Below are 17,681 nucleotides of genomic sequence, written 5' to 3'. Positions count from 1 at the left end.
TTAGGGCATCTTGCTCTAAGTAGAAAGAAGGCTAGAGAGTGGTTAGGACCCACCGAGATTATAAACTGCCTCTGTGAGTAGGGACTCGCAACCTTTGTTCTTTTTAATCTTATTTTCAGCAAGGGACTATAAATCTCAGGGTTTCCCCTCACCTTCCTGGGATGTGCTACATTCTTTATCTCTAAAAGAAGTAACTTTGACCATAATAGCAAAAGACATGACAGCAACCCCCTGAGGAACCTCTTTTGACTACTTGACTGTGCTCAAGATGAAGTTCACCTGGGCAACCCTAGGGAGAGTGATAAAATACACATGGAAATTGACCCAGCAATATTGGATGATATTAAATTATAATTTTTTAAACTGTGGTAAAATATATTTAACATAAAATCTTGGCCATTTTATTTTTTAACCTTTAAGCATAACTTTTTTTTTAAAGCTTCTCAATTTTTCAGAGCTATATACCAAAAATTTTTACAATAAAATGATATATAATGTCTGGGATGTGATTCAAGGTAATCCAGAGGGAGGAAGGTTGACCCAGCATCTAAAATCTCTAGCCTTGGGGCCTCCCCGGTGGCGCAGCGGTTGAGCGCTGGGTTGCAAAGCTGCCCGCAGCCTCTGCAGCGCTGGTTCGATCCCCGGCCGCTGGGCGAGGGTCCCACATGGCGCGCAGACCTCTCCTGCCGCCCGCTGCTCCCCTCAGCAGTGTACTTCATCAGTCTGCCTGCTCTGCTCTCCCTTCTGGCTCTGATGAATTCATTCTCTCACCCTCCCGCGCTTCTGACTGTACCCAGTGCTTGTATAAATAAATAAATCTTTAAAAAAAAAAAAATAAAAAATAAAATCTCTAGCCTTGTAACTCAGACAAGAAGGGCCTTTTTCTAGGGGATAGTTTTTTGTTAGATGGCATCTTTTCATTCCTATTTCTTTTCTTGCAGAACTCTCAGAAATTGAGCCCAATGTGTTCCTGCGTCCATTTTTGGAAGTGATTCGTTCTGAAGATACCACTGGCCCTATCACTGGACTGGCACTCACCTCTGTCAACAAATTCTTGTCCTATGCACTCATAGGTAAGAGCTTAGCATTTGTTGGATAACCACAACATTTCCTACCTCTCTGATGCCTTTAGACAATTAGCTGGAGAGGCCAGAAAGTTTTTCGTAGCCATGTATTTCTTCGTAGAAGAGAAATAGGATTGTTATTGGCTACTCATCTTCCTAACTGATTCAGATTGTACAGAATGGGGAGGGAGAAAGTTTTTCTTTGGACTCAGGTTTCTTTGTTCTTTGGAGCAAGTTAAGGGTATTGTGCTCTTGGAGGTTTGATTTTTTTTTTTTTTTTTTTTTTTTTTTTTTTAATAAATTTTATTGTTATATTCCCCATACAATTGCAGCCCCCCCATTCTGACCCCAATCCCTCCCCTCCCACCCCCGCCCCCCTAAAAGTGTCTCTGGTTCATAGTTTTTTGTTGATTTTGATTTTCACTTTCTTATAGTTATTCATTTTCCTGGTCCCTTATTTAAGTTTTCTAGATTCCTGCTATGAGTGAGACCATCCGGTATTTTTCTTTTTCTTTTTGGCTTATTTCGCTGAGCATGATCCCTTCCAGCGCCATCCATGTTGCTGCAAATTGCATGTGTTTATCTTTTTTGAATGCTGAGTAATATTCCATGGTATATATGTACCACATCTTCTTGATCCAGTCATCTACTTTTGGGCATTTGGGTTGTTTCCAAAGCTTAGCTATTGTAAACAGTGCTGCTATAAACATAGGGGTGCAGGTGTTCTTTGGAATTGATGTTTCTGTGTCCTTTGGGTAAATACCTAGGAGTGGAATTGCTGGATCCTATGGAAGCTCTATGTTTAGTAGGTCCAGAAATCTCCATACAGCTTTCCACAGTGGTTGAACCAGTTTGCACTCCCACCAACAGTGCAGAAGAGTTCCTTTTTCTCCACACCCTCGCCAACATTTGTTGTTGCTAGTTTTTTTTATATGTGCCATTCTCACTGGTGTAAGATGGTATCTCATGGTAGTTTTGATTTGCATTTCTCTGATGACAAGTGATGTTGAACATTTTTTCATATGCCTGTTGGCCATTTGCATTTCCTCTTCAGAGAAGTTTCTTTTAAGCTCTTCTGCCCATTTTTTGACTGGATTATTTTCTTTGTTGTTGTTGAGTCTCATCAGCTCTTTGCAGATTTTTGTGATCAGTCCTTTATCATTAGTGTTGGGTGCAAAAATGTTCTCCCAGTTGGTGGGGTTTCTCTTTGTTTTTGTTATTGTCTCTTTTGCTGTGCAAAAGCTCTTTAATTTGATGTAGTCCCAGCTGTTTATCTTTGCCTTCACTATCACTGCTTTGGGTGATGTGTCTGTAAAGATGTCTTTGATGTGCAAATCACGTAGTGTTTCGCCTATATTTCCTTCTATATATTTTATGGTTTCAGGTCTTATGTCTAGTTCTTTAATCCATTTTGAGTTGATTTTTGTGTATGGTGTGAGGTGGTGGTCAAGCTTCATTCTTTTGCATGTAGCGACCCAGTTTTCCCAGCACCATTTATTGAACAAACTTTCTTTGCTCCAATGCATATTCTTTGCTCCTTTGTCAAAGATTAGTTGACCATAAATCTGTGGGTTTATTTCTGGATTTTCTATTCGATTCCATTGGTCTGTATGTCTGTTCTTGTTCCAATACCATGCAGTTTTGATGATTATGGCTTTGTAGTATAGTTTGAAGTCTGGGAGTCTGATGCCTCCATTCCCTTCTTTTTTTTTCAGGAGAGCTTTGGCTATTCGGGGTTTTTGGTGATTCCATATGAATTTCATCAATAATTGTTCTATTTCTTTGAAGAATGACATTGAAATTTTGATTGGAATAGCATTGAATCTGTATATTGCTTTTGGTAGGATGGCCATTTTAATAATGTTTATTCTTCCAATCCATGAGCAGGGGACGTCTCTCCATTTCTTTGTGTCTTCTTCTATTTCTTTTAACAGTGTTTCATAGTTTTCTTTGTATAGGTCCTTTACCTCTTTTGTTAGATTTATTCCCAAATATTTGATTTTTTTTGTTTCAATAACAAAAGGGATGGTCTTTTTGATTTCTTCTTCTTCAGATTTATTGTTTGTGTATAGGAAGGCTACTGACTTTTGCGTGTTGATTTTGTATCCTGCCACTTTACTGAACTGATTGATGAGTTGAATTAGCTTTTCTGTGGAGTTTTTGGGGTTCTCTATGTATAATATCATATCGTCTGCAAATAGTGATAGTTTGACTTCTTCTTTTCCTATTTGGATTCCTTGGATGTCTTTCTCTTGTCTTATTGCCCTGGCTAGGACTTCCAGTATTATATTGAAAAGCAATGGTGAGAGTGGACATCCTTGTCTTGTTCCAGATCTTAATGGAATTGCTTTCAGCTTTTCACCATTGAGAATGATACTGGCTGTTGGCTTGTCATAGATGGCCTTTATGATGTTGAGGTATGTTCCTTGTATCCCCAGAATTTCAAGGGCTTTTATCATGAATGGGTGTTGCACTTTGTCGAAAGCTTTCTCAGCATCTATTGATATTATCATATGGTTTTTATATTTCTTTTTGTTGATGTGTTGGATAACGTTGATTGATTTTCGGATGTTAAACCATCCTTGTGCCCCTGGAATGAATCCAACTTGGTCGTGGTGAATTATCTTATGGATACATTGTTGGATTCTGATAGCTAAAATTTTATTGAGGATTTTTGCATCCGTGTTCATTAGGGAGATTGGCCTGTAGTTTTCCTTTTTTGTGTTGTCCTTGTTCGGTTTTGGTATTAGTGTAATGTTGGCTTCATAAAACGTGTTTGGTATTGTCCCTTCCTTCTCAATTTTTTGGAAGAGTTTGTGAAGGATAGGCACTAATTCGTCTCTGAATGTTTGGTAGAATTCATTTGTAAATCCATCAGGTCCTGGGCTTTTGTTTTTGGGGAGGTTTTTTATTACCATTTCAATTTCGCTAATTGTAATTGGTCTGTTTAGGTGTTCTATTTCTTCTTTATCTAGCTTTGGGTGATTGTAGAGTTGTAGGAATTTGTCCATCTCCTCTAGATTGTTAAACTTGTTTCCATATAACTGTTCATAGTAGTTACTGATTATTCTTTTGATTTCTGCTGTGTCCGTTGTGATTTCTCCTCTTTCATTGATGATCCTGTTTATTTGTGCTTTCTCCCTTTTTTCCTTTGTGAGCCTGGCTAGGGGTTTGTCTATTTTATTGATTTTTTCAAAAAACCAGCTCTTGGTTTCATTGATCTTTTGGATTGTTTTTTTAGTTTCAATTTCATTTATTTCTGCTTTGGTTTTTATTATTTCTTTTCTTCTACTGGTTTTGGGGTTTTTTTGTTGTTCTTTTTCTAGATCTTTGAGCTTCGAGATGAGGTTGTTTCTTTGCGTTCTTTCTTGTTTCTTGATGTGAGCTTCTATTGCTATATATTTTCCTCTTATTACTGCTTTTGCTGCATCCCATACATTTAGGATATTAGTGTCCTCCTTGTCGTTCAATTCAAAAAATTTTTTAATTTCTTCTTTGATCTCCTCATTAGTCCAATGGTCTTCCAGTAGTGTGGTTTTTAATCTCCATGAGGTAGGAAAGTTCCTTGCCTTCTTTTTATGGTTTATTTCTAGTTTGATGCCTTCATGGTCAGAAAAGATGGTTGATATGATTTCAATCTTGGTGTATCTGTTGATGTTTGTCTTGTGCCCCAGTATGTGATCGATCCTGGAGAATGATCCGTGTGCGCTTGAGAAAAATGTGTACTCCGTTTTTTTGGGGTTTAGTGTTCTATAGATGTCTGTTAAGCCTAATTGCTCTAGGTCCTTATTTAGAGCTTTGGTTTCTTTACTTATTTTTTGTCTTGTTGATCTATCCATTGTTGATAGTGGTGTGTTGAAGTCTCCCACTACGTATGTGTTTTCTCTGATGTCTGTTTTCAGAGAGGACAACAGTTGTCTGATATATTTTGGTGCTCCTTCGTTTGGTGAGTATATGTTAATGAGTGTTATTTCTTCTTGAAGTATTGTCCCCTTGATCATAATGTAGTGACCATTGGGTCTCTTTTTATCTTTTTGAGTTTGAAATCTGTTTTATCTGATATAAGTATAGCTGTTCCTGCTTTCTTTTTTGGTCCATTTGCTTGTAGGATTGTTTTCCATCCTTTAACTTTGAGCCTATTTTTATCTTTTGTAGCTAAATGTGTTTCCTGGAGACAGCAAAAGGTTGGGTTTTGTTTCTTAATCCAGGCTGCCACTCTGTGTCTTTTTATTGAAGAGTTTAGTCCATTTACATTTAGAGTTAATATTGATATGTTAACATCTGTATTTGCCATTGTGTTTGTCTTTCCTTTGATTTTATTTATTTATTCTTTTAATAACTTTTTTTTTTTTTTTTGGCCTTCTTTCATTGTTATTCGTCCCTCTGAGGTTCTGGCTTTAGGACTCCTTGTAGTATTTTTTGGAGTGGGGGTTTAGTTGCAATGAAATTCCGGAGTTTCTGTTTGTCTGGGAAGGTCCATATTCTTTCTTCAAAGAGGAAGGAGAGCTTTGCGGGATAGAGTATTCTTGGTTGGCATCTGTTTTCTTGGAGTCTGTTGACTATGTCCCTCCACTCTCTCCTTGCCCGTAGTGTTTCTTCGGAGAAGTCTGATGTCAGCCTGATTGGTTTTCCTTTGAATGTTATCTGTTTCTTCCCTCTTGCCAGCTTCATTATTTTTTCCTTGTCCTGGATTCTTGGGAGCTTTACTATTATGTGTCTTGCTGTATTTTTCCTTTCGTCGTGGAAGTTTGGTGTTCTTCTTGCTTCTTGTATATCAATTTTCAGCTCCTTCTTCACATTTGGGAAGTTCTCTTCAATTATCTCTTTGAATATTTTCTCTGTTCCTACATCTCTCTCCTCTCCTTCTGGTATTCCTATAACTCTTATATTTCCTTTCCTCATGGAGTCAGATAGTTCCCGAAGTCTTTCTTCGTTCTTTTTCCTTCGTACTTCTCTTTCCTTTTCTGTTTTGGTTCTTTTTATTTCTGTGTCTTCAAGATTACTTATTCGTTCTTCCATTTCATCTATTCTGCTTTCATTGCTTTTCCCAGAATTCTTTAGTTCTTCCATTAATTCTTTGATCTCCTGCATTTCTTTTACTTCCCTCTTTAGGGACTCAATTTCTTTCTTCTGACCATTGTTTTCCCTCTCTAGGGACTCAATTGCATTCTTCTGATCGTTGATTATTTTTCCCTTATCATTGTTTTCCTTTATGACTTCTGTCAGTTTTTTAATCACGGCAATTTTAAATTCTCTTTCTGGAAGGCTCAGAAATTCTTCCAAGTTATTGTCTTTGCAATCTGGGGGCTGGCTTTCTTTTTGTGGTGTGCTTTTTCTCTGGAGAGTTGCTAGGTTGCGTGTGGTTCTTCTCCTCCCTACTGTCTGTTTTCTAATTTGCCGTATGCGTTGGGACACTGTGTTGTTGGGACTGGCCGGCATCTTGGGTGGGCTTCTCTGTTCCCCTCTGGTTCTTCCAGGAGTCATCTGTCAGTTTCAAGCAGCCGGGCGGCCGGGGCTGTGTGCTGGGGCTGGTCTCCTCCTGGGCGGGGCTCTCTTTAATGGCGCCTGGAGCTCACCTCCGCGGCGGATCCTGCAGGGTTCGCCTCAGCTCCCGTTCACGGGGTGTGGTGGCTGCAATAGTTCCTTTCCACTCACAGTCCCGCTTGCTGTGTCCGTTTTTCTTGTTGGCCGTGTTGGTTTGTTGTTTCCTCCTCTCTGCCGGTCGGAGAGTGCCGACTTTGTGGGCGGGGGAGGGGAGCAGGGTTCTGCGCTTCCCTCCCTTCTCGTCCTCTTTTATGGCAACTTTCTTCTTCGGGCAGTTTGCTGGAGTCCTCTGTTTATCTTCCGTGTCCCAGTTCTCACTGGGACCTGCCGCTTTTCCTCCCTATTAACTTTTTTTAATGGGAGATCTTACTCACAGCGTCTCCTCGCCGCCATGTTGCTCCGCCCACTCGAGGTTTGATTTTTTTAAAAAAAAATTTCAAATATAATGCATGCTTATTGTAAGAAGATAAACAATAAAGAGGTATCTAAAAGAAAAGCTAATGGTCTCTCTATCTTTTTCATCGCCTCTCCTCCTTCCTTAGGTAAATAGTGTTAACAGGTTGGTTTGAATCTTTCTATACCTTTCTTTACATCTCTAAATATATATAAAGTACTACCTTTTTTTTCAATGCATACAAAAACTGGGATGTAGGCCAGAGGTGCGGGTGATGAGAGGATTCACCAGAGACAGAGTGGGGAGCAGAACAGGCAGATTCACTGAAATATACTGCTGAGGGGAACAGCAGGTGAGACCAGAGAGGTCTGCTGTGCCATGTGGGTTAGCTCCCTGGCCAGGGATCGAACATAGGCTACAGTGGCTGGCAATAGCTTGATAGTGCAAGACTTAACCCCTATGCCACTAGGGAGGTCCAAAGTATACCTTTAAAAAGAAAGAAAACAGGATTATGTGCTTACATATTTTCTTGTTTTGTTTTTGTTTTTTTTTTTAAAGATTTATTTATTTATATAAGCTTCTGGGTACAGTCAGAAGCGTGGGAGGGTGAGAGAATTCACCAGAGTGGGGAACAGAACAGGCAGACTGACGAAGTACACTGCTGAGGGGAGCAGCGGGCGTGGCAGGAGAGGTCTGCAAGCCATGTGGAACCCTCGCCCGGCGGCCGGAGATTGAACCAGCGCTGCAGAGGCTGCGGGCAGCTTCGCAACCCAGCACTCAACTGCTGCGCCACCGGGGAGGCCCCATATTTTCTTGTTTTTACTCAATAGTGGTAACTTAGAAAGATATACATAACTGTAGTTTTATTCATGCAGTTTTATTAAAACATAATTGACAATGTTAGTTATAACATTAGTTAAGGATATATAACAAAGTAGATTTGATGTATGTTGCAAAATGATTACCACAGATGTTTAGTTAACATTCATCACCTCATACAGTTACACATTTTTTTTCTTATATGAACTTTTAATAAATACTCTCTTAGCAACTGTCAAATGTACAATGCAATATTGTTAACTATAATCATCACAGTGTGCACTACAACCCTGGAACTTAATTTATCTTGGAACTGGAAGTTTCTGTGTTCTTTTTTTATTGTGGCAAAATATATATATTCTAAAATTTGCCATTTTAATAATTTTTAAGTATATGATTTAATGGCATTATTTGTGCAAACATCATCACCATCTATTTCCTGAGCTTTTTTTATCACACCAAAAAGAAACTAGCCATTAAACAATAACATACCATTTCTTCCCTCTCTTAGCCCCTGGTAAGATTTTCTTTGTTAATAGCTATATAATTTTCATAGTGTAGCTATAACACACTTCATTTAATCATTCCCTTATTAATATTTAATATTTAAGTTATTTCCTATTTTGATCCATTATAAGTAATGTTGAAATATGTATCCTTGATCACGTGTCCTTATTTATTAATTTTCCGTCTTTTCTGTCTGTGTGACTGATTCCTGTCCTTGAAATTTCTGAGTTAGAAGCTACATGCATGTCAAATTTTCATAGGTACTGCCAGGTTGTTTTCCCTTAATACTGCAGCATTTGCCCTTCCAACACTAGTATTTGAGAGTTTTCACCTCCTTGTCCCATCAGCAGCACTGAATATTATCACTATTCTTTATTTGTGTTAATTTGTTGGAGAAAAAAACTTTAATTTTGTTGTTTCTATTCCCTTGAGGCTGAACATTTGAATTTCCTCTCCTTTGGCTGTTTTTTTATTGGCTTGTTTTGTTTTTCTTACTAATTTGTAAGAAGCTTTTTGTATAGTGGAAAACATTAAAAATGTTTTCTCCCAATCTAGCCTAAATATTTTTTTCCAGTCCATTATTTATCTCTGAATTTGTTTATGGGTTTTAGGGGGGATTCCTTTTTAGTTGGTCTTGTCAATAAGGATCCTGAATTCCTTTTCCCCTATTGCCAGTCCATGTGCAAGGGGGAAGAACACAGAAAACAGACAGCTGTCTTTGTTTCTAAGTAGGGAGACAAGAAAAGGGGTGGCTCAGGCTGTAGCTAGCCAGAAAGGATAGTTGCGTTGTTGATTCAGAAAGGAAAATGGCCTTCATTAGGGCAAGAAAATCCTGCATCTTCTCTAGAAAGTTGGATTGCTTAGCTGAGGCATACAGGATCCTGAGCAGGAATCTTGGGTGCCAGCTAGAATCTAAGTAGGTGCATCAGCCTCTCCAGACACCCTAGTCCTAGCTTCATAGTTTTCCTAAGCAAAAAATCGGGTCCAGCTACTTCAGCCTTGCTCTGAGCACCACCTGCAGGTCATCTCTCTTCACAGTCTCCAGCAGCTGTCCTCTGTGCCTTTCCCCTTTGTTCTCTTGTGAGTGTTATTCTTTCCTTTTTCTGGGCTTGGCAGACAACCTGGTCACTGGAGACCTCAGGCCAGCTGGTCATTGGAGTTTTCTGTGGTGGGAAAAGAGAATAATGGTGCGGTGATTGCAGTGGCCATGAAAAAAGGAGCAGGAAGGAGTATATGAAAGCCAAAAGGCAAAGATGGGAATGGCAAATTTCCCTGTAGTCTGTTCCTGAATGTCCAGGAAAGGACATTCTGAGGAAGGGGTCCTAAGAAAGACAAAATCTGCTAAGTAAGCCAAATCCAAACAATATTTTGTTTAAAAAAGAAACTATCCCTCACCCCTCAATCCTGTAATCCAAGGCTTTTCTTTGGCTCACACAGCAACCAGACCAGGGTTTGTGAAACTGATTGCATGGTTTGCTGGCAGTCTGTTCCTATGGTTCTAAAGGCCTCTACATTTTTTAGAAAATTAATTTTGATATTTCATTCAAGCTCAGAGGATAAGAACTACAAAAAGATCAATAGACCTTAAACTACTTTAATAGGGAGATTATTGAGAGGGGAAGAAATGAACCCCCAGCAACCTTGGGAGGTGGGATCAAGGCTGCTTGTTAGTCACTGAGCTCCTATACAATACTAAGAAGGACCTGGATTTCCTGTGCAAGGAAGGGTCCTCCTATGGATCCTGGAGGCCTCAATAAGAAATGTTAGCAGGGCTGTGAGAAAATATAGGATTTTCTGTGTTGATGTGGGAGCAAAAAGGAATGACAAAAGGAGCTGGATGGTCCCATATATATATATATTATAGTGAAATTGGCTTCCTTTTGCATGATCTCTTAAGTAGCCACCCTTGATGCTGAGTACAGGTATGGCAAAAATTTCTTTGACTAAGTATCAGAAACTTGACAGAGGAGACAGATGAAAGCTACTAATTTTTGTAAGAAAAATGTTCTGGGGCCTTCCTGCTAGCACAAGAGATTAAGTCTCAACACTATCAAGCTATCTGCAGCCACTGCAGCACAAGTTAAATCATCGACCAGGGAGCTGACCCACATGGCTCAGCAGACCTCTCCTGTCTGGCCCACTGCTCCCCTCAGCCGTGTATTTCAGTAGATCTGCTTGTTCTGCTCCCTACTCTGTCTCTGGTGAATCCTCTCACCCCACCCCCCGCATCTCTGGCCTACACCCCAGCTCTTGTATGCATAAATAAGTAAATCTTTAAAAAAAAAGGGGGAAAAAAAAATGTTCTGATTTCTCAGCCAGCCCCTGAACTGTTGGCTCAGAAACTCTGTTTAATTCAGGTACTAGGAAAGAGAAAATTGTAAGAATGCCTTCTAATTCCCACCACTTAAAATTAGGAGGTACTTCTGCTTTACATCGTGCCACCTCTGGAGCAACTTTCTCTGTTACTAACAGTTTTATCAGGTCCCTACCATTTTTTTCCTGCTTATGCAATTCTGTAGGACCCTTGTAGACCTTGATGAAGTTCACTTCGGCTATTCCTTGTGGGTGCTTAATATATGAATGACAGCAGGGTTACTCCCTTGATAACATTTGTGTTATTTTCCAGCATAATACTGGTTATTTGACCTCTAGCTTTCCCCCTCTTTTTATTCAGTTGAAATTCTCCCTTCTTCCTACTCGCCAGTTACCCAACCTCCAGTACTATTTAGTTTGTCTCTTTTCTTTCCTAATGTCCATTTTTTTTAAAGATTTATTTATGCATACAAGAACTGGGGTACAGGCCAGAGGTGTGGGGGTTGAGAGGATTCACCAGAGACAGAGCGGGGATCAGAACAGCAGATTGAAATACACAGCTGAGGGGAGCAGCGGGCAAGTCAGGAGAGGTCTGCTGCGCCATGTGGTTAGCTCCCTGGAAGGGGATCAAACTCATGCTGCAGTGGCTGCGGATAGCTTTATAGGTTGCGTCTTAACCCCTTGTACCACCAGGGAGGCCCCTAATGTCCATTTAGATAAGCTGTTAATAGAACTTTTGCTCCATGTCATATTGTTTTAAATAAGAATAGAATCAAAGTAGGAAGTCTGATTTGCTGAAATGTAGCACTGAGATATGAGTATTGAAAGCAGTGACTGTCCCTCCCTACACGTTCAGTTGCTCCTGAACACAAAATTCCAAAATCAACCAGAGTGAGTGGGAAGTTGTGTTGAAAGAGAAAAATCTGAAGAGAGAAAGACTTCAATCTTGGCATTCAAAGTTCTGACCTATTTGACCCTTACTCTGAGCCAAAAACTCATTTCCATGCCCTTTCTTTATAAAATGATTGGCTTGGGCTTCCCTGTTGGCACAAGAGGTTAAGTCTCAGCACTATGAAGCTATCCACAGCCACTGTAGCATGAGTTCTATCCCTGGCTAGGGAGCTAACCCACATGGTGCAGCAGACCTCTGCTATCTTGCCAGCTGCTCCCCTCAGCAGTGTATTTTAGTCAGTCCACCTGTTCTGCTCCCCACTCTGCCTCTGATGAATCCCCTCACCACCGCCCCCCACACCTCTGGCCTATACCTCAGCTCTGTATGCATAAATAAAATGTCTTTTAAAAAATTAAAATAAAATGAGTAGCTTTACAGTAGTGATTCCCAAAGTATAGTCCCCTGACCAGCAAGAGGAACTTCACCTGTGATCTCATTAAAAATGCAAATTATTAGGCCCCACTTATAGATCTCCTAAATAAAAAATTCTATAACTGGACACAGCAGTTTGTATTTTTAATAAGCCCTCCAAGTGATTCTGATACATGATTAAGTTTGAGAACCATTGTTTTACACAATGGCTTCTGTGCTGAGATGCTCACTAAAGCTGATTTCAAAACTCTCAGATAACTCAAGGATCCATGGGTTAGGGAATCATAGAGTAGAAAAGTGAAGTCTGAAGACAGGATGTCTTGCATTTTCTCTCTCTCCTGTTCACATCATTTAGTCTTTCCTTTTTCGCTGGAGCAGATCCTGCTCATGAGGGCACAGCAGAGGGCATGGAGAACATGGCAGATGCTGTCACCCATGCCCGTTTTGTGGGCACCGATCCTGCCAGCGATGAGGTTGTCCTGATGAAAATCCTTCAGGTAAATGGAGGGGAAGAGCATAATTAGGCTAATGGCCAGGAGTTGATGTCATGACTCTACTTTCCTGAGTCTACCTGCTTCATAAAGATATGTTTTGACTTGACTGAGGCTTAGGGAGCTACTTTTTCCAAGCAAGCAGCTCCTATACCAAAAGCAAGAGCTCTTTCTAAGAAAAATAATTAAAACTTTTTTAAAAATGCTATCAAATATTGGAAGCCCTTATTACACTTCTACCTCTGGCAGACTGTGCTATCCACCTGTTGGACTAATCCAGTAGGGCTGGAATGAGTTCTGAATTATGTCAGGGTCATGCAGAGTAAAGATGGTTTCCAAGAAAAGTTCCTGAGCGAATCCTCTCCCAATTGAAATGAGATCAGTGTTCCTGGCACTCTTTCACCTGCATACTTATCTAGGAGACTAGTGGAACAGGAGATACCTTCCCTGATCTCAGGTGTACCCCTTTTCACCCAAGCTGCCTTATTTATCACGGTATCGCCTCTGTTTTTTCACTGGTAGGTGCTGCGAACTCTGTTGCTGACCCCAGTGGGTGCCCACTTAACCAATGAATCTGTGTGTGAGATTATGCAGTCTTGCTTCAGGATCTGCTTTGAAATGAGGCTCAGTGGTAGGTGCTTGGATATTGGGCCCTTTGCCTTTCCTGGGGCCAGTGTCTGTGAGTATGAATACAGGTTGCTATCTCTGAACCTCAGAGAAATTAAAAACTCAGGGCTTCTCCATCACCTACCTTGTGGTGTCATGTTTCTGTACTTGACCGTTGCACAGGTAGAATAGAGACCTTAGCCCATTGTACCAGTGCAGGAATTGGGATAGACCCAGACTGACTTAACCCAAGCACCAAATTTCCCTCCCTTGGGGTTTTTGGGATCATACCAGCCTGCAAACCCTGAGAATGCATCCTTGCACCCCTTTTTTTCCCTGACTCAGTAGTGCCATCTTGTGGGCACATGAAGTTATAACTGCCAGGCTGAACTGGAGCTGGTTTTAATAAGTTTGGCATAATCCTTGGTAAACAAGGTTTGGAGGGGAGTCTGCTCTGAGAAGCCTCCTGATAATAGCACAGCAAGTAATGACACCTGTGTTATTTGTTTTTGCCTGTGCAGAGTTATTGAGAAAATCCGCAGAGCACACTCTCGTAGACATGGTGCAGCTGCTCTTCACAAGGTAAACCTGCTGCTGTTTGCTTCAGCCTGGCTGCCCAGGCCTCTTGAGCCTGCCTGCTTCCACACAGCCACTTCAGGGACCTGGCCAACCCCACAGCCACATCAGAGGCCACTGGGATTATAGATGGGGGTAGTTCTCTGGGCCCAGGATAACCAAGCAAGGGAGAAAGGAGGGAGCTGGCTTGGCCTCAGGGGGAGGCAGAGGGTTATTTGAGCTAGGCTGACAGACCTCATTCTGCTTCCCAAACTTGTGTCTGTTTCTGTGCAGTTAGCAGCTGGGGAAAGGAACCCAGAGAGGAAGACAAATTTAAGGAAGCCTGGAACAAGTTGCTGAGCTCTCAAAACTCAGCCCAGATTTTGTGAGAAAGGATCAAGGTTAGGGTGACCAACAATCATGGTTTGCTTAGACTGTCCTGATTAGCACTGAAAGTCCTATAGTCTCACAGCCCCACAAATCCCCTCAGTCTCAGGCAAACCAAGACTGCTGTTTACCCGAGTTAAGATCCTCAACTTAGGGCCAAGGAGACTGTTTCATACTAAATTTAACTACCTTTCTCCTACACCTCCTTTCAATAGACTTAACTTTGAGAAGAGCTGAAGCAATGCTTTAAAGCCTCCCTTAGGGGATAATGGGAGAGGTTAGTTACCTGTGAGAAAGGCAGGTCAGACAGAACTTACATGGGAAACCAGTGTATCTTCCACTCAATTTTGCTGTAAGACTAAAATTGCTCTTAAAAAGTAAGTCTATTAAAAAAGTAAAAAAGCTGTCCATGGGGCTTCTTTTTATTCTCAGATCTATAAATAACAATCCTTATCATTACAGACTAGATCTGCCCCCTGGATCCTGCTGCAAGAGCTTCTTAATCCTCAGGCTCAAATGTATCGATTTCAGAATTTCAACTTTCTCACCCTTTGCATAGTCTTCTGGGATTTTGCACCCCATCATTTGGCTTTTAGCAATACTTGCTAAACAGAACATAAGCAGAAAGGAGTCAGTTTAAGGATGTAAAGAGCATCCACGCACTCAGTCATCTCGTCCTGATGATAACCTTCTTTTTCAGGAAATGTTCATGTCATTACATTGCCCAGATTCTGTAGCTCTTTTTTTTTTTTTTTTAATTTATTGATTGACTGATTGATACATACAAGCACTGGGCACAGTCAGAAGCGCGGGAGGGTGACAGAATTCACCAGAGCGGGGAGCAGAGCAGGCAGAAGGACCGAAGTACACTGCTGAGGGGAGCAGCGGGCGGCAGGAGAGGTCTGCGCGCCATGTGGGACCCTCCTCCAGTGACCGGGGAGCAGCTGGGGATTGAACCGGCGCTGCAGAGGCTGCGGGCAGCCCCGCAACCCAGCGCTCAACCGCTGCGCCAACGGGGAGGCCGATTCTGTAGCTCTTTGATGAAGCTCTTGAAAGAGTGAAATTAGCCTTCTTCTCTTTTCTAGCTTTTCCTAAATGGGCATGTTCTGGACCTTAGCATCTTTGGGTAGTTGCTGGCATGAAAGGAGAAGTTTGTTATTATCTCTAATGACAGTTCATGGGATTCTCTATCTTATAGGTTACCTCAATTTAAAGAAGAGCCCAAGAACTATGTGGGGACCAACATGAAGAAGGTATGACCTGTTGTCCAAATATGGGTCTCCCAACTTTAGTGTTATGGGCATTTTCCTGGATACCCTTGCTTAGCAGAAACATACTTTTGTCTAAATGGGTCTGGAATCTCAAACATAGCTTAACACTCCTTTTGTGAGAAATTGCTCTTTCCCAGATCCTCTCCTTCCCCAACCTTCCTTTCCAGCCTTTCTTTGTCAACCTGCCACATAAGCTGGTGAACCAGTCCTTCATGGAAACTGGGTATGACCCATCAGGCTAGTCCAAAAATATATATCGTAAAGGTGAAAGTCCTGCCATTCCTAAGGGCTTAGCCTTGTCTGCAGGTAGGAGGCCTAGAGAGGCTACCCCACAAATCTCAACCTAATGCTGGATTAGACTGGACTCATGCTTGGGCTAGTCTCTGTTGAAGAAACAGATCAAGCCTGGCTCCAAATTAGAAGTTTTTCAAACTGCTAGAAGAACAGTGGTCAGAAAATGGCCTCTCTATATCTTGATCAGAATCCTAGGCTCCACAGGCCTCTAATGAGGATTCTGCTTATAGCCCTAAGAGGTTTTCTGCCCATGGAGATGACCCTTGGCTGTTTGATGCATGCATCTGACCTTCCCCTCTCCCCTGCCATCCATCCCCATTCCTGCCCTGTGCCCTGTTGGCATGTGTCTGAGTTAATTTCACTCTGTTTAAATCGTTCGTTTGCCTGTCTTTCACAGATTTCTCCATGTCTCCTCAACAAACTGGAGCTAAGTAGTGGGGAGCAGACCAAAGCCCTGAACCAGTTAGAGAGGGTACTACTCTTTAAGAACCTCAAGGTCTCTCTCCCTCTCCCTCTCTTTTCCCTCTTTTTACTTATTTGTTTATTTAAATGTTTATTTTTTTGTATGTAACATTTGGGTCCCATTTCCATTGTGTAGAGTGCAACTTACCCCTTCCTAGTAACAGCACGGCTTTGGAAGAGTTGCATGTGTTGGTAGGTATGCAGTGTTGAGATTTTCCTGGGGTATCTGGTTGCCTGGAGGCAGAAGGAAGCCTTGAACTGGTGATACATCATGTAGCAAGCCTAGATACGGAACATGGGCCCTGCTGATATCTTGGGGAGAAACTTACTATCTACCATTTCTAGGGGAACCAGGAGGGACCTTCACACTACAACCTTTCCTCTTCTACCTTTTCCCTGTCTCAGAACTGGCATAGATAGCTTAAGTACAGTCTTTGACTCTATCTGGATGCCTGAACTGGGTTTGGAGGGAAAGGGTATTTTCCATCTAGTTGAGGTTTTTTTTTCTTTGTTTGTTTGCTTTTTCAGTTACAGTCATTCCAAAGTTTAGGACTCTAGATGGATGGAAAGGAACAAGGTGCCAAGATATACCTGGCCACCAGGATACTTTGAGATCTATATAGATCTCTGTCCTCTGTCTTTTAAAAATCAGCCTATAAGTGAACCGAGTCTAAGCTTTCACAGAGGGCACATGCTAGAGGTATAGTTGTCGACATATAGGTCACTGAGAGAAGAACTGTGTGTGTTAGTGTGTGTACCCCTAACTGGATAGTCCATAGGCCTGTGTTCTCTTTGCATGCATTGTCTCGAGTTTCATTTGTGTGCTTGCCTGTCTCAAGTTGCAGCTCTCTTCAGTGGCTACCCAGCATTTTGCCATGATTATTAATCTAGGACCTGCCCTTCTTTTGTAAACCTTATATTGTCCCTTGGAAATACAGAGTTATATATATAAGATGCTTACTTTTCCATGAAAACCTCCCCATCACTTTAGGACAGGAAGCACAGCTATTTAAGCTTTTTAAGGGCTGAAACACTTGTAAGAACTGGCAGCCTGTTGATCTCTTCTCTACGAGGAGGCAGAGAATACTTACTGAACTAATCATGTTGGTGCTAGATTTGCAGAAGCTAGGGAAGGACTGACCCTAGTGTGGGAAAGTATCTCAGTGAGTAACTAGTTTCTCAGTGGAAGTAGGACTACCTGGAGTCCCTGTAATGGGGTTGTAGGGGGTGGACAGCTGCTTAGAGAGAAGAGATATAACCCACAAAAGTAGTTAGTACTTTGGGGAGCTTAGTCACAATTGAAGACAGGAGGTTCTTGTTTTCCCTCATTGATCTCCTGGGCTTCTTGCCTATCTGTATATTTGACTGACATTACCCCAGAACATTTTTTACCTTGAATTTCACCTAGATAAGCTTCAGTGGTTCCTGGAGAAGGCATCCTGATTCCTGCTTAGCCACAGTATTCAGGGCCTAGACAAAATGACAACAGGAATTTTGGAGGTGGAAGGACTCTTTAAGTGTAAATTCAGTGCAAAGTTGTGATCTCTCTCCTTTATGGGTAGAACTATGACTCAGGAAGGAAGAATTATGTGGTTTCTAAGCAAAGAGATCAAGGTTACTGATTTCTGAAGTTTGCAGGGTGCTTGAGGA

The 17,681-nt window shown here is 41.4% G+C and overlaps 1 protein-coding gene across 13 annotated transcripts in view; it reads left to right on the top strand.

Annotated features, from left to right (window-relative positions):
• The window catches only part of GBF1 (golgi brefeldin A resistant guanine nucleotide exchange factor 1), a 115,137-nt gene that overhangs the window by 75,915 nt on the left and 21,541 nt on the right, over positions 1-17,681 (top strand). For 7 of the 13 annotated variants that reach the window (XM_037496032.2, XM_054690320.1, XM_037496024.1 and 4 more), the window contains exons 4-9: positions 942-1,073; positions 12,344-12,462; positions 12,979-13,087; positions 13,584-13,644; positions 15,203-15,257; positions 15,967-16,065. In XM_037496032.2, coding sequence (XP_037351929.1) covers positions 942-1,073; positions 12,344-12,462; positions 12,979-13,087; positions 13,584-13,644; positions 15,203-15,257; positions 15,967-16,065 — 575 coding nt within the window. The remainder of the gene's footprint in view (positions 1-941; positions 1,074-12,343; positions 12,463-12,978; positions 13,088-13,583; positions 13,645-15,202; positions 15,258-15,966; positions 16,066-17,681) is intronic. The other 6 variants (XM_037496031.1, XM_037496029.1, XM_037496030.1 and 3 more) reach the window with 2 other exon arrangements.

This window comes from Talpa occidentalis, unplaced genomic scaffold (assembly GCF_014898055.3).
Source record: "Talpa occidentalis isolate TD23 unplaced genomic scaffold, MPIMG_talOcc4v2.1 talOcc4.8, whole genome shotgun sequence".
NCBI classification, from domain to species: Eukaryota; Metazoa; Chordata; class Mammalia; order Eulipotyphla; family Talpidae; genus Talpa; species Talpa occidentalis.
Note: the sequence above shows the minus strand (reverse complement) of the source record. Positions and strands in the feature narration are given on the sequence as shown.